General features: G+C 46.3%; 1 protein-coding gene across 1 annotated transcript; it reads right to left on the reverse strand.

Moving 5' to 3' along the window:
- Positions 1–2,871: 2,871 nt before the first annotated feature.
- On the reverse strand, positions 2,872–14,828 carry LOC110084515 (eosinophil peroxidase). The gene is made up of 12 exons (XM_078379099.1): positions 14,822–14,828; positions 12,787–12,880; positions 12,214–12,389; positions 10,967–11,093; positions 10,090–10,219; positions 9,740–9,946; positions 7,960–8,278; positions 7,250–7,410; positions 6,276–6,531; positions 5,188–5,358; positions 3,905–4,142; positions 2,872–3,767 (listed from the first exon to the last, which is right to left on the reverse strand). The coding sequence occupies exons 1-12, from the start codon at positions 14,826–14,828 to the stop codon at positions 3,497–3,499; spliced, it is 2,157 nt and encodes a 718-aa protein (XP_078235225.1). The 3' UTR covers positions 2,872–3,496.
- Between the last annotated feature and the right edge of the window lie 1,600 nt (positions 14,829–16,428).

Consider the following 16,428-nt stretch of genomic DNA (forward strand, 5'->3'; position numbering starts at 1 on the left):
TCTTTTATCTGAGCAGGGGAAGAAGTCAGAGGCAGCCGTGGCAGAAGAGGCAGAGGAAAATCACAGAGAGCTTTGAGTTTTGTTCGGGGTGCACCTCTCCTTACTCTAAGGAGACCTCCATCGGAGATCCCACCCCAAGGTTCAAGCGGGGAAAGGAAGCCACCAGCCTACACAATCTGAACCCCACCGGATGTCTGTCTGTCCAAGCTTCAAGCATCACCGGGGAGGGGGGGCATCTCACTAACACTCTGGCCCAAAGCCACTCCGAGGCCACTGCTCCACAACCCCGCTGCCCTGATGTCTCAAATCTAGGTACCTTCTCTCGATTCCACCCCAACCCCAAAGAAAGAGACTTATTCCAGGCTCTTGCATGTAGAGGTTGGGAAGGTCTTCTCCCTTCTAGCAGCAAATGTTGGCACCTTCCGAATTTCGCCACCCTCGGGCAACCCCCAGCCACGAAACCTGACATTACAGCCTTAAATGACACCTCATTTATTTATTTATTTGTGCATTTATTTATTTCACACACAAAAACCTTGCATGCCAGCCGATTTGGCTGTTCTGGAAGACAGGATCCACACGACACTCTTGATCATGTGTGAGGGGAACGAGGGCGTAACCAGATTGGTAGGGGTGGACTAGATGCCCCTGGGGTTCTATTCCAGCTCGACACACCTACTGTTTGTTTGCTGCAGAGACCCTGGAAGGGGGGCTGAACTAAATGACCCTCGGTGGTTATTCCATGCTGCCGAGTTGCATCTGACTTATGGCAACCCTCTGAAAGACTAGCCTCTGAAAAGTTCTTCACCTGATCCAGGCCAAACATGCACACACCTGAGAGTTTCACATGGAATCTTAGTTCGAGAAAGAATAAAAGAAGGCTTTGTTCTACGATAGTCCTTTTGAGGCTAGCGTGTCGCTCTGATGATGATGATAGGAAGCGTCCCAGACCATGTACAGAGCGATGTGTCGGGGGAAGGGCAATCACAGCCTGTAAATGTTCCCTTCACTGAAGAGGTCTTTTGTTTCAAGTATGGGAGCCATCCAGTCGGGTTTTTTTGGGGGGTGGGGTGGGGTGGCTGAAGCATCCACAAAATTGGGTGAACCACATAGAGGGGGAAGGGGTACCTTCATTTCATGAGGTCAGGAGCCTTAGGTCCAGTTGTGTAGAACTGCATTGTGTAGGTTTGTATGGCCCGGAGGGAAGGCAGTGTATCTTTGAACCGGCCTGCCCTCATTGAGGGCTGTCCAGCCATGCTGGACTACTGGTCCCATGATCCCCAGCCTAGTGCCCTTGAGACCCAAGCCAAAACCCAGTGATGCCATGGGTGGGGCGGCACCAACAGAACTGGGACTTATTTCCCCCCATCCTGCAACCTGGCAGCCCTCCTGTGTACCCCGAAGCTGATCCAGAGGTGTGTGTGTCACTGCAAACAGACAAAAATAGCTTGAATTATTTCCTGTACATTTCTTCGTTGGTTTATGTGTGGCTCTAGAATTAGGCATGGATTATTCCATCAGGGATAATCCACATGACCTTTTCTTTTTCCAACTATGTTTTCCAGTTATACCATTTTCACCACCCGAGGGAGCACTCCTTCTAGAAAAGGGTTTCTCAGAGCATATGTTTTGGCTCAAAGTACCTGGAGTTTTCTCCTTGCTTTCCCTTCCTGCTGTGGTCTGCTCTGCAGTGTTTCAGAGCCGGAGAGGGCAGTGACATCTCTGATGTGGAATATTTCTTCCTCTGATACATGCTCTGACTGACTTTATTTTCAGCTATACTGTGAGTCTTTCCAGTATGGTTCCTACTGTTGTAATATTCAATATGTAACATGTCTTTCTCTTTAATGGATAACCTTGAAAGGGACCTCATGTGTTCCCTGTGATTAATTAGCCTTATAAATGTAGTCTGTTTCACCTTCTATCTCCACACCCTCCCTCGGACGGTGCGAAGCTACGAGCAAGGCAGAACCTTTTGAGTTTGCCTACTTATCGGCATTACCTTGACTGCTGTTGCTTATTTTGCTCAATTATATGGTATGTAATATGGTTTAGATGTTATGTTTCTTTATTAGGGATTCCCGTATACCTTTTCCCTAAGAGACTTAAATAAAGTATATTTTGAACAACTTATCTCGGTGTCTCGCAGCCTCCTTTATATATTCTTCGCATCACCTACTTCCACCATAGTTCAGCCCATCATGTCTTTTACACATAATACTGTTATCATATGATTGCATGTATGTTTTTCTATCCCATTCATTGTTGAGGTACATTTTGGTTTTCATGAATGCAAGTCATGTATACTTATAAATAGGTAAATGCAAATAAATGTGCATGGCATGTGGCTGCAGGGTGCAGAAACTTCACCAATAAAAATGAGTGGATACAATTCATTTATTTCCAAAATTTTATATCTTTACCAAGTAACACAAGCCAGCTGGCTGGCTTTAAGGAAGCATGTGTGTCGTCATATTCTGCAGCAATTTAAAGGGGAAAAAATCTGCCATATTTATGATTTGTTGCTATATTTCACTTCACCTCCAGCATAACCTGTGAAACATGGAAGGCTGAGGAGTTGAGCCCAGATTTTACACTGAAATTTACAGGGTTCTTAACAGTTATCCCTAATCCAGATTCAGCACCATGGAGAGCGCATCTAAACCACAGACAAGACTCCAGAGTCGATTCAGCATCCTTGAAACAGGAACCTTGCCAGCTCCTGTTAGAGTGGAACAGGTGGAACGGAGAGAGTACATCTGCCCCAAAGTTGTCTAGTGAGTTTCGTGGCCAAGGAAGGATTCGAACCCAGCTCTCCGTGGCCCAACCCTGTACTCATGACACCGCACTGTCTCAAGAGATAAAATGGGAGGTGGGGTATTCCAACGATTCTAATCCTGCAAGAGAGGATTAATTCTCCCACCCTTTAAGGGAGAGCCCCAAAAAGATCCATTATCAGCAGAGTTTTCACGCGTGCTATTAGCCAGATTGATTTTTGGTTAGGCGATAATGGACGGGCCAGCAGAAAGAAGACGGACATGATATTTCGAGCACCCACAGCAGCCGATTTGCAGAAGCTAACTTTCCAGACCATAACTGCATTGCGGTGTGAAATGCAAATAGGCACATGGCTTATAGCAGCAAGTTACATCTGTTTGCAGGAGAAAGCAGGGAGAGGCAGCAGCTCTCCATTCTGGCAAAACAGAAATAAAAATTAAAATCTGGGCTAAGGGTACACAAGAAATTAGTTGCAGCAAACTAAAGGATACATTCCAGGATTAAGAGGACTGAAACAACTGCAGAAGCCTCCATATCATCCTTCTGCAGATGAAAGAGATAAGAAGAGGATGAGTTTCTTGAGAGGGAGAAATTTTGCCCCCAATTTCCTTGCAAAAAGCATCAGTGCTATTGCACACGGTGTGCGCATGGACCCAAAAATAAGCCGCAGTTGTTTCATTTCAGAGTGTGAAGCAGTGGATGGGTGTTTTGCATCCTTTCAAACCGTTGGCTCATCTTTTGAGCATGTGATGGGACTCCCTCTTTCTCCTCTCCCAGGGAAAGACTTACATTTTGCTTTCCACGGGAAGAGGCTGACTCTTGGAATGGCATTACAGTTGACGAAGTTGCGCGGATATTGGTTTGCTCGGAATATGTACCGCGGAACCTCCCGGATGTAGGTGTTGTCGCAGATGATGCGAGGCAACGTGGCTTGGGTGAGAGCCTGGCGCTGTGCAGGGGTAAACACGCCAGGATTCTCCCACCAGAATCTGGAAGGAAAGAGAGAGAGAGAAAATTCGGGGCAACTGATTTCACAAGGATATTCAAAGAGACATGATCTCCAATGGGATCTCAAGGAGGCTCAGGGGTGTGTGTAAAATTTTGGAACCCACTGTGATCTACTCACCGGTCCCCATCCCGGAGTTTTTGGAACTGGGTGCGAAAGATGCATGCCAGCAAAGGACCGACTCGGCCATTGCGGACGGGGGGCTCCGCCACACCCCCCACCCAGAGGTCAATGTTGCTGGGCGTCCCATACAACTGAATGAATTTTTTGGCCAGTCCCGGATTTTGGAGGACATTTGCCAACTCTGCTTCATTACGGGGCTGAGAGAGACCACAGAACTGCCTCCAGGCATTGTAACCTGTAGATTGAGAGGGTGAAAGTTAAGCAGATGTGAATTATTCTCTAAGAAAACATCCTGAACAGGGCGGCTGCCAAGATGTTTTCATGGGGCAAAGAAGCTGCATAGACATGCGATTTTTTAAAAAATTATCATTAGGCATGGAATTTTTTTTAATTCTTGGAATACAAATCCCATAGGTCTCCATTTGACAGCTATATAACTTATAACACTGACCTATGGCTCACCTGGAGGAAAGGCCTCAGCTGGAAGACTTTGAGCCTGAACTAGGCCTAGCTCTTCCCAAGCATCCTGTTCAGAAAGAAAAACACCCAGCAAGCACTGGGGCAGGAACAGGAAGCTTGAGTGGAGCTAGGCCTAGCTACAGAGCCTTCAAAATGAGGCCTTTTCTCCCTGGTGAGCCCCATTTAGGTGTCTGTAAAGTGCCTGCCTGTCAGGTAGGCCTCTGAAAATGGAGAATGATGGGATTTCTAGTCCAAGCAATCCCCAAATCCCACTCCTAATAATCACGGATTTATCTATATCCAGCTTTTCCAAACAGACTGCTGGGAATGGCTCGGAACATGTTAAGAAAAAGCAAATATATCAGCACAATAAATAAATAAATAAATAAATAAATAAAGGAAGGAAGGAAGGAAGGAAGGCAATTGAACATAACTGACACCAAGAGACCAAGAGCAAATAAAATACCAATTAATACAATATTGATTAAAATCCAAACAAATTCACCGGACCCAGCAATGTAAACTAAACGGGAGAGGGAGAAAAGGCTAGTGCAGGTATAAAACCAACGTGGAGAATTCCATGCTATGATGGGTCAAAGATCTGGTTCAGAAGAAGATGATTTGCTACAGCCCTACGCTCCGTTTTTTAGGACGATGGCTTTTGCAGAGATGAGTTCTTTCCTCCTCCTTAGTTTTCTTCTCTAATGGTTTTCTTAGGGGGATTCAGGTCTGCATTGTTAGTTTGGGCTCGTTGAATGATAACTGGCGTTGTCTTCAGGTCTTTGCCTCAGAGATGGACACCCCCTCCCCTTCTTTCTTACCTGGCAGGCCGTGATCACGGCCCCGTTGCATATTCAGGGACGGCAAATCTAAGCCGATCCTCGAAACCTGTTCAAAAAGTCGGTCTCGGATAGCGTCCACAACCAGCTGGTCCTGTCTCATCAGCTTGGCCGGCTTCGCCATCAGGCCCCGCAAGATCGGATCGATGCCTCCTGGAAAGACGAAGAGCCGAGGATCGTTAGACAAAAGCTCTATCTGTCAGCCGCTTTCAGCTGAACTTTAGAGGGAACGTCCAAATGGAAAGCTGTTTAAGCCAGAAGCTGGGAATAATGTGTTAATTTCACTTACTGTTATTAAAACCATGTGTTAAACAGGAAAACAGGCCCATGGATGTGAAGGGAAAAGTGGAAAACAACATTTTAAATATATATGAATATTACTTATCCACAGGATTGGTATCTGTTGATTCACTTATCCACTGGCTTCCATTATAATAAACCTGGGTTTTCTAGAGGGAGGCAGTTTGTTAAGTTTGTTTTCAAAGTCTCTGGGCACCCCCTTTGACCTATTATGTATTCCCTCATTTATTCATTTACTACATTTATTTCTCATAAATGTAGCCTGCTTTCCTACTACTGTACATCTTCCCGCAAAAATTACCCTGTTAAGGTAAGTCGGGCTGAGCAATTTAAGCCCCGCATATGTTTAACAGGCGAGTTTGCAGAGAAGCTGCATTATGTCTGTTTCGGTAAAGAACGATCAACCACAAAAATGTGTTAGTCTCCGAGGGGTCCCAATCTTTTCCCTTCTTTTTTGTGCAGCCACCGGGTTTTATGGATCCAGGAGGATTTGAACTCAGCTCTCCCGTCTCCCAGTCCAAGGGCTTCGAAATAAAACCAACACGCCGGTTCTCTGTCACCGTTACGCAACCAGAAACACCTCCATTGTCCTCACCCGATGACGGATGGGGCTCCCCCCCCCTCTTTTTCCAATCTTTAAAAAGATCTGGAGGTTGTCTCTGTTCGTAAACCGCCCGGGGAGGCGTTTGGGTTCATCAGGACTTTGAGACGACCCTGGATGCTCTCTGGCCAGGATGCTCAGAGTGACAGTCTTCCAGAAGGGAACTGACCTTCTTTTATGATCCTCCAAGATGCAAAAAACTCCTTGTGTAGGGGCGTCTCGCTTTGGATTTGGAAACGGCTGTCTAGACGGAACACAACGGGCCGCACCAAAGTGTGCCCGAAACGGAAAGCGTTGGTGAAGACGCTGGCGATGCGGGGGTCCACGGACTCGTTGTAGCCCCGGTATCGATTCCAAGCCCTGGGCCCAACATTAGAGATGGAATCTCCCAGGACGGCCGGCAAATATTCGGTATACGTGATTTTCTGGAAGACAAGGAGGGGCCAAATTGAAACACCATCCACACGAGATGCTGTTTTAGTAGGCCTCTGCATCTCTTCCGCTAATTTCCCCAAAAATTATATTTTTGAAACTTTAAAAAAAAAGATTCCCACCATTCTAGGATCTGCAAAATGTTTTTATGCTATTCTACAGGCTGAAATGTCCTTGTTCGAGCTCAGCCAGACTCCGGAGCCTTTTCCGTTAAACTGTGGCTTTAGATAACACTGTCTGGAATTCAAGAGTTGTGTCTCCGAGTGGGGGGCATGTGGAGAGATTTTCAGTCCCTAAAATATCTTGTTGGTCTTAGAATCCCGAAAAGGAAATGCAGTCGGGCCAAACGGCAACCTGAACAGGCCAAGCTGCCTCTGGAGAGAAACTGTGAGTGGGAAGATCCAGAATCCTCTCCTCTGTGAGCCACGAAATACCCTGTATCTTTCCAGGTGGCCAACCTCACAGGGTTGATGTGAGGAGAAAGTAGGGGACAAGGAGAACCCTTGTTTCTGAGCTTGGTGGATGAAAGGCAAAAATAAGAAAATTAAAAAACGTTCTTGATGGGGAAAATGAAGCTAGAGGGATTTGCTAACAGGAAATATGTTATCTGGATTGTACCTGACAAGCCAACAAGGTTGGAGGCAGACATCTCTTCTCAAGCTGCTAGAAGGCTCTGCAAAACCTCGTCTCTTGTTTCCTCATCATCCTCACCTGAATCATGGCTCCCACGATCTTCCGGGCTTCCTGGTAGAGGACCTCTCCCGACATTTGGGGGTTCATCCTCTTCAGCTCAGTGGCCAGGCGGTTGTGCTCCCGCAGGAAAAGCGTGTGGAGGACCGTCAAAGCCGGCATTTCATTGGCCCGATTATCCCCTTTAAAAAACAGCAACAAAAACGCACATAAGGGAAACAGGTGAAAACCCACGGGGCCCTTCTTTCTTCTAGACGGAGCATAGAAAGGATGTTTCAAACAAATAAAGATACATTAGGACCCCTTTATCCGCTGATTCACTTATCCACGGTCTGAAAATATTAAAAAGAAAAATCCTCCCAAATAAAATTTAATGATGGAGTTACCAGAGCTGGTCACTAGAGGGACCCAGAGGCCATGTGATGTATAGTGTCCGCTAGAGAGGAACATATTCCCAGCATGTAAGTACCAGAACTGGCCACTAGATGGAACCACGCCATGCTATGGATAGTGGGGGCTCCCACTCTATTCTTATTGGGAAGTGGTATTTCAGGACCCTGGACAGCTCTAGTAGTTTGGACTAATTGTGGCTTTGTTGCCTCTTTCTCATCAGAGCCTCTCATCATCCACGCCTGTCACGTCAACCTCTCCTTCCAAGACAAGTCTACCCCAAACTATGGAACCTGCCTCCCCCCCCATCTAGATAAGTCTGGGCACTTCAAAGGACCTACCAGCAAGAAAACAGGGGATATTCAAAGTTGGATTGGTTCTGGGGCAGAAATCTGGGAAACCTTCCGGGTTGCCAAAGGGGAGATAGGCCCATCCACGATCCGTGAAGTTCTGGTTGATGGCCAATAGCCCCAGATCGTTGGTCAGGTTTCGCAGTTGCTGCGCCCACTTGACTTCGCTGGCATACACCATGCTGCCGTCGATGAAGGGTGTGAGAGCGTTGATCTGGTTTCGGATGGCATAGCCCCCATTGCACGCCGGGGCTGCCCGGGTGAATGGGATGCAGTCGCCCGGTGTTTTTACAGGATCATTGGGCGGGATCTGTAGCAAAAAAAGATGAACTACGCTGAGGCAGCCGAGGCATGTATATACTCCCCAAAGCCATGTCTGTGGCTTCTCTGATGACTCCCTCTTTTTCTAGCAAAAAAGGAGAGACAAATTGCAGCTCTCAGATAATTCCATGAGTGATGATGCACTTGTAAAATACCTGTAGCTCATAGTTCCCTGAAGCATTTAATTATTCCAAAAACCTAGTTTTCCAAACAGGAAGTGGACTTCTGGCTTGGCTTTGTTATTCATTTTCAGGTGTCTTTTAAGACATCTATACAGAACCCAGAGAGTCCCAGGCAGATAAAATCCACCTGCTCACTCTATCTATCTATCTATCTATCTATCTATCTATCTATCTATCTATCTATCTATCTATCTATCTATCTATCTATCTATCTATCTATCTATCTATCTATCTATCTATCTATCTATCTATCTATCTATCTGTCTGTCTGTCTGTCTGTCTGTCTGTCTGTCTGTCTGTCTATCTGTCTATCTGCCTATCTGCCTGCCTGCCTGCCTGCCTGCCTGCCTGCCTGCCTGCCTGCCTGCCTGCTTACCTCAATTGCATACTGCGCTGATTCATGCTGGGCACTATGCTGAGTGGTTCGCACCCTAAGACACAATAACATAAAATAAATCACAAATAATGGGCCAAAAAATAAACCACAGGTATGCACAAATACAACAAGAATACCTAAGAAATAAAAATGGAACCAAAATGACGACAAGCAGGAATCATCCAAATTATCAGTCTATAAAATATGAAGAGAGGATGGTGTCAATGGCTTTAGTAGACAGCCTTGATATGAGCATCCTCTTAAAGGCTGTGAGGGAGGAGGCCAGACGCAGCTGCACAGGGAGAGCATTCCAGAGGGATGGCACCACGAGCAAGAAGGCCCCGTTCGTAGCAGAGGATTTCCGGACCTCCATTGGGGTGGCAACCCAGAGGAACATGGCCTGAGAGGATTGGGTGGTGTGAGTGGATGATTGAAGGGAAAGATGTACCAACACGTTCTTCTCCATTAAGGCATGTTCCCTCCTAAGACAACCTATTGCCCTGCTCAAAGTCGGGTCTTAAAGTTACTGACTGCAGCTTAGACCAGATGGAAGTATGGAGAGATGATGAGGGCATCACTATATCAAGAGATCTCCAAACAATGTAATTTTAAAAAAATTGAATTAAAATTCCTTTTTTGTCCTCTAGAGGGCGCAGGGGGACAATTTTGCCATGTTTTAAGAACTCCTGCTTTAATGTTTTGGGCCACTAGGGGGCAGAAAAAGCCTTTTCATATTTTTGTGAGATTTTGAGGAGAGGTCATGGTGGGGGGAGGATCAGAAAGTCCTAGTGCTTTGACCTTGGTAGTCTTGACACCACCACTGCTCTACTCTGTCCCTCCAAGTGTGGCCGCTCTATGCCACGGCCCAAAGGAGCCCTGGCATTCCACATACCTTAATGGGAAAGCACGGAGTGTCTTTGGCACAGGTGATCTCACAATCCACACCCTTCATGAAGGTGAGGGTGGCTGTCACGCCGGGCCCAAAATCCATGTCATGGTCAATGAACTGGCCCCACTGCATGAACATAACGGACCGAAACCTGTCCTCTGTGAGCTTATCATTGGGAAAACGGACGATAGAGTTGGAGATGGTGCGGACCTGGAGAATGATGGATAAGAATCTGTTGCTTTCTAGATCCTGGATCCAGCCGCTCTGTATTCACACACTCACCCAGTCCCCCAATATAGAAATTCACATTGGAAAAAAAAGACATGGTAAGGAAGGAAGGGTCAATGACTCACATTGGGCAGGAGAAATCCATTATACCGCTTTGTTCCTGTCCAACCACGAGGGAGACAGACTCCATCTTCATACTCCTGCAAAAGCCACCGGGCGTAGGGCCGGTTGCTGGCCCCCAGTGTTGAAATTCTCCTGGAAGAGGCCACAAAAAACTCAAGAGTTTATTTCCCACTGTGTGCAAACAGTCAAGAAAAGAGACCTTTTTCCATGGAAAAACCACAGAAAAACCACCATCTCTATCCCCTAAAAAGGGGATTTTAAATTCCTTTTATAGCCTCTAGGGGGCATAGGAGGGCAATCTTGCCATGTTGTAAGATCTCCTGTTCTAATGTTCTGGGCCACTAGGGGGCAAAAGAGGCTTTTTCTAGTCTGGAAAAAAAATCTGATTTTTGTGAGAATGATTGTGGGAGATGGCAATCATTGGCATGGCCTTTAAAAGATTCAGGAATGGGAGTCTGGTCCACCAAGGGATGCCCATACAGAGCCACACTAGAATTCAGGGATTTTATTGGTATCCCAACTCCCTTAATTCAAAGAATTTGAGATGATGGAACCCTTAAGACAGCCCAAGTAAACCAGGAAGCCCTAGACAGAAGGCTGATACACCAGTGTGCATCCGCTCCAAATTTTACCCTGAAATTTGCATGAACGAGCCAGAGTGCAGAACCTCTATGGCCCTAAAAGGAAAACCTGGAATGGATTCACTGCCCAGCTGACATTGGACCCATGGGGCTTCACTGCACTCAAGGTCACAAAAAGTAGTGAAGGAAGCAAGGTGACTGGATCTCAAATGAGAAGGAAAGTTTGGACACTAATTGGGGCTGTTAAAAGCCAGTTTGTGAACCCCAGGAGCTGCCCACCCCAGCTTGAGAAACATACTTGTTATTGCATTCGCCCGTGATGGTCCGGTACGGACTTTTGTCATCACACTGCATGGTCTGCTTTTCTTGGTGGCTACAGCCGGTTGCCTTGTAGATGGTGAGCATCTGATCCGGGCTCAGCACATCTGCCAGAGAGATCGGAAACCACAGAGGAGAAATAAAGCCCAAGGCCAGAAATGGGCCATTACCTCTAGATTTTCCCTGTATTCCATCAGTTGTACGTCTCTATTTCTGTCTAGACAGAGTGGCTTGTGGGCCTTCAGCGAATGACTAAATTCCTGAGATGCTTTAACTGGTGGTTTCTTCTTGGGGATCCCTTCGGGCTCAGCTAATCTAGGATTCCTAGCACTTTGATCAAAGCACGTGGGCTCTGAAAATAATGGCAAAGGGCTGCCAAAGCCCAAAATATTTTTCTGACTTTTGAAGAGAAAAAGCCCTCTCATACGCTCATCAGGGCTAGAGTGGGGCATTTCACCCTCGTTATGGTTTACATATTTGTTTGTATGCTTTCTTTCTATGCTGCCGTTCCCCTGGCAAGGGAGCTGAAGGGGGCACTTCAAGAGTCAAACAAGTTAGACTAAAATGCAGTAAATTACAAAGTTAAAAAGCCCATAATGACACATATCATTAAATGTATTTTTGTGCTTATAAATATGGTAGGACCCCCTTATCCATTGGGTCAGTCTCCGCTGGTTTATTTATCCACAGTCTGAAAATATTAAAACTCTAAAAAGAAAAATACTAGAAATATTTATTTTTAAAAGTGGATATACCAGAACTGGCCATTAGAGGGAGCCATAGACAATGCAGTGTATTGCATTCACTAGGGAAATATATTTCCACAATGTCATTACCAGAACTGGCCATAAGAGGGAGTCAGAGGCCATGCTATATTGTATAGCACTTACTGTGTCATTAAAGTAGTGTTTACTATAATCCACGTTTTTCAGTATCTACCAGTGGTGGAGTCAATCCCCCGTGGATACAGGTGTCTTCCTGTACCTCTGAATGAAAAATGGAGCATCTCCAGAAACACAGAGGGGGTGGAAATATGACTAACAACTTATTTTTTTTAATTTGAAAAAAAAGAATGAGTATTGGAGCCAGTTCAGGGGGATCACCTCTGAGATTCCTGGGGCTGACGGGCCCTCCCTCGCCCGTTTTCATCCCAGGCCAATCCTCAGCTCCTGTGCTGCTCTGCCCAGGTCAGGATGAGGCCGACCAGCTTCCCTGCCCCTTCCATACCTGTGATGTTGAAGTCTCTGGAGGCTTCGTGTCGCAGCTTCTCCTTCAGAAGCGCCAAGGTGACGTGCATGTAATCGGCCGCTCGGACAGCCGCCCGGGTTTTTCCCACCGGTTGCTTGAAGGATACCAGGATATCCGACGGGCTGACATTCTCTCTCCCCAGCTTCTCCTTCAAGCTGGTGGGTGGGGACAGACACCCTTATTATTATTTTTTTTTAAAGGCTGCACTGCCCATCAAGAATTATATATTTCAATTTTAAATATTTCTCCTCTTCAAATGTTCCACAGGAACAGACCTATGCTGCAGGGACGTATCTATATGAGTTATCTTCTTTTTTTCTCCCATGAGTTCAAGCCCATGTAAAGGGCTCTGTCCCTTCTCCTCCTCAGACCTTCACAACAGTCCTGTTAGGTAGACCAGGCGAAGTCAGAGAGAGGTTAGAGGCTAGCTTGAAGCCACCCAGCAAGTTTTTGAGGCTCACAGAGGACTTAGGAGGCCCTGGGAATGTGAAGGTCTATTTCCAAGGGCCTAACCACTAGGCAACGTCACATTGGTCGATGGGAGCTACTTACCGGGCCTGGGTGCGTTCGTATGAGTAATCCACCAGCTGCTTGGCTTGTTCCACGCTTTGTAGGAGTGCAGGGGTACCCAGTTTTTTTCCAAGGGCTGCAACCAAAACACACAACAGACACACAACACCTGTCATAAGCGGCACACGTCTGTTACAATCTACACGAACCTTTCGGTTATTAAAGCTAATAAGCCAGGGTGGCCTAGTGGTTACAGCCCCCTTGAGGTGGCATGGAAATGAAAGAACTGCATAAAACATAAATAAATAGAATACCAGAGACCTGGGTTCCAATCCCTCGGCGTGTTACATGGTCGTGGCGTGACCCGCCTCGCAGAATGGTTGTGCCCCCTAGATGCAAGCAGCATCTTCTCAACTTTGCTGATTTCAGCTCTGGTTTGGACTTCCTCCTCTCGCCCGTTCCTTTCCTCCTGCTTTGGACTCCCGTTCCCAGAAGCCCCCCAGACAGCCTGCTGGGATCTGTAGTCCAAAGTGGCAGGAGAAGCACTCCAGATTGAAGGAAACGCGGATCGCAAGAGTCTTAAAAACTCTGCATGATTATCAAAATCGAGAAAACCGCTTCCCAGGGAAGCTTTCTTGACAGCCCCGGGGTGTAATCCAGTGGCCACATGTTCAGAGGAGTTATGCCCTGCGGTTCTGTTCCTACACGGTCAAATGTATCAGGCTATTTTGAGATTTGAAACCCCATACCCAGATCACTCCAGATCTTTTTAAAAGACCCCCACGGGGCCAAAGGAAAGGAACGTACCACTCAGAGAAGGCTCTCCTCCACTCAGTGACGTCAACACCATCAAGAAACTTAAAAGGGCCACAAGGTGCTGCTTCGTGGCTGGAGGGGGGGGGGAAATAAAAACCCAAGGTCAGTCCAGTTCAGAAGGAAGAATGAAGCAGAAGAAAAGGGGGAAACTGAATGATTTCACGACCTCATGAGGACTGGAATCTTGATTTCTCAAGGTCTGGTTGAATCACCTTTCTTCCACCCAGTAGAACAATATAGGGGCATGGATTTTCCAGAGATAGGTTTTAGAACAAAAAGGGGGGTCCTATTTTTTAAAAAAATGGTTAAACACCCCTCCAGATCCTCTATCAGTTGTGATTGGCCATCTGGGCTGTTTTCTTTTTTTAACTAACTAGAAATATACACAAGGTTTAGAGCAGCAGGAAATTCTCCCTTCACCAAAGGAGAGAGAAATTCAGTTTGGAGGAGCAGGGCCCTTGCAAGGATTTGCATCCGAACCTCACAAATCTTGGCCAGTGGGCTGTTCCTATCCCACCAGGCGGTGGAGGAATCCGGGCTGAGCTTTGCAACCCCAGCTGCCTTTCTCCTTAAAAGGACCCAAGGTGACTTTGAAGGAGAAAGGGCACGACTTTTGCTCAGTGACGCCCAACACTTTCTGGGCCCTGGGATGCTCAAGCACAAGTCAAGTACAGTACAGTGCTAAAGGAGAGATTCAATGTAGCGCTATGTCACTCAGCACGAAGATGTAAGTTCCATAGGTTTCCATCAGCAAGAGAAAGAAAAAAAAGCAAATCACAGAGGTGGAAACATTACATCTGGAAGTGCGCCCAACAAAAGAGAAACTCCAGTGGGATTTTCATCCACATATTTAACCCTCCCATTCAAATCAAGATCTTATTTTGTATTACATTTATACCCTACCTTTTCCATGAAACGATACCGGCTACAGGTGGCTTACAAGCTTTTTTTCAAAAGAACAAAATCAGATCACGCCACCTTTGGTTTTTTTTTTTAAATATGAAATCTTACTTTTGCTACCCATGAAAAAGAGCTTTTCAGGGCCACCATGCAAAACTCCTCTCCCCCCCATCTTTGGGGGTGCAACTCCAGGGGCCACGTTGACTGGGGATGATGGGAATTGTAACTCATCCAGAAGGGACCAGGTGGGGGAAAGGTGGGATGGAGAAAGTTACCAGGAAGAGAGACATCCCCCCAAAAAGGAAAGGATAAATCAGGATTTTTTTTTTTTATAAAGGTGAAGAGAAAAAAATATACTCACCTGCCATATTCTAGCTGCCTGACCTCAAGTGATTTGGTGACCAACACTTTTTCTACTTACTCACAACCGGGAGAATGGGAGGAACTTCTGACCACAAGAACTTGATTGGTGGAGGAAGTGAAAAAAAAACCCACCCACACCACACCTACTAAATAAAATAAAATAAATGAATAAATTCTTTTCTCCTTCCTGAAACACATCTTCCACTGGGTGCCCATGGATCAAAAAATGGGGCAGGGGAAGGCCCAAGCAGAAGAAAGATTCAGTACCTCAGCATCCCAATACATCTACTTGGCAGGTCCTGGCAGAAAAGCAAACAAAAAGGCGAGATGGCAGCTTCCCAGTTAGAAGCAACGCTGCCTTGAAAAGTAAAAGACATCGGTTGATCTTCCAATGTTGGCTTTACAAGGTGTGAATGAGCTTGGCTTTGCTGGATAGTTAGCCACGAGGCAGTAAGCCACAGGATGAAACACAACAGCCAGGAAGGATTCGTCTCGGGGGCACTAACGTTTCATCATCTTGCCAATCAGCCCATGGAGAATGTTTGAACAGAGCCCTCCAGACTTCAACATGCTCTCCTTAGGTGCTTAAATGAAATTAAAGGCCTTTTAAAAGACCTGCCTGCCCAAATTATAAAGATTGCGTGGTTTGAAAATCAAATATTTTTAAGCTTACTCGGACTCTCGCTCCAGTGCAGAAAGAAAAAGAAAGTTTTAATTTCCCTCCAGATGCTTAGAAAACTTTCCCCTAGGGCCTGCATAATCTTCTCTAAAAAGCTGCCCTGTTCCTTACAAAAGGTATATTTATTTAAAGAACATTCTTCTGAACTTTACAAAAACTCTTCCTGTTTAGCTCTCTCGTTTCTGAACTGTATCGGCCTTTGATATATGGGTGGGAGCAACTGTGGCCCTTCAGGGGTGGCTGGACTACAATTCCCATTAGCCTCAGCCCAGACCATGGTGAAGGGTGCTGGGATTTGCAGTATGGCAACAAGTAGAACCATAGATCATATTTTTTTCATGTATAAGACTATAGTTTTGTGTAAAATCTTTAGACTCAAAATTGAGGGTCGTCTTATACACGGAAGTAAGCTGAGGAGGGGAAAAAAGCAAGTGGAGGGGAAAGCAGGGATCAAAGTGATCCTGCGGGGCTTTGATCCCTGCTTTCCCCTCCACTTGCTAAGCCTTAGCAAAAGGAAAGCAGGGATCAAAGTGCTGCAGGATCGCTTTGATCCCCGCTTTCCCCTCTGCCTGCTAAGTCCCATGGGGCTTAGCAAAAGGAGGGGGAAAGGATCAAAGCAATCCCGTGGCTATATAAGGGGGGAAAGGGATCAAAATGATTGTGCAGTCATGGAATTGCTTTGATTCCTTTCCCCTCCTTTTGCTAAGCTACGCAAATCAAGCCTGGAGCAGCAGCCCCCTAAATGCAGGGCCCCTGCAAGATTTTATATCCTAACTGGGGAAATCCGGGCCAAGCTTTGCACCCCGTGAAGGAACGAGAGGGGAGGTATGGGGGGGTGATGAGGAAGGGGACTTCTCCAGAAAAACCGAGCTTTGCAAAAATTGCCTGTTGCACAGAATCCGGCAGCCTGGTGTGTCGCTTGTGCT

The sequence above is a fragment of the Pogona vitticeps genome, chromosome 7 (assembly GCF_051106095.1).
Source record: "Pogona vitticeps strain Pit_001003342236 chromosome 7, PviZW2.1, whole genome shotgun sequence".
NCBI classification, from domain to species: Eukaryota; Metazoa; Chordata; class Lepidosauria; order Squamata; family Agamidae; genus Pogona; species Pogona vitticeps.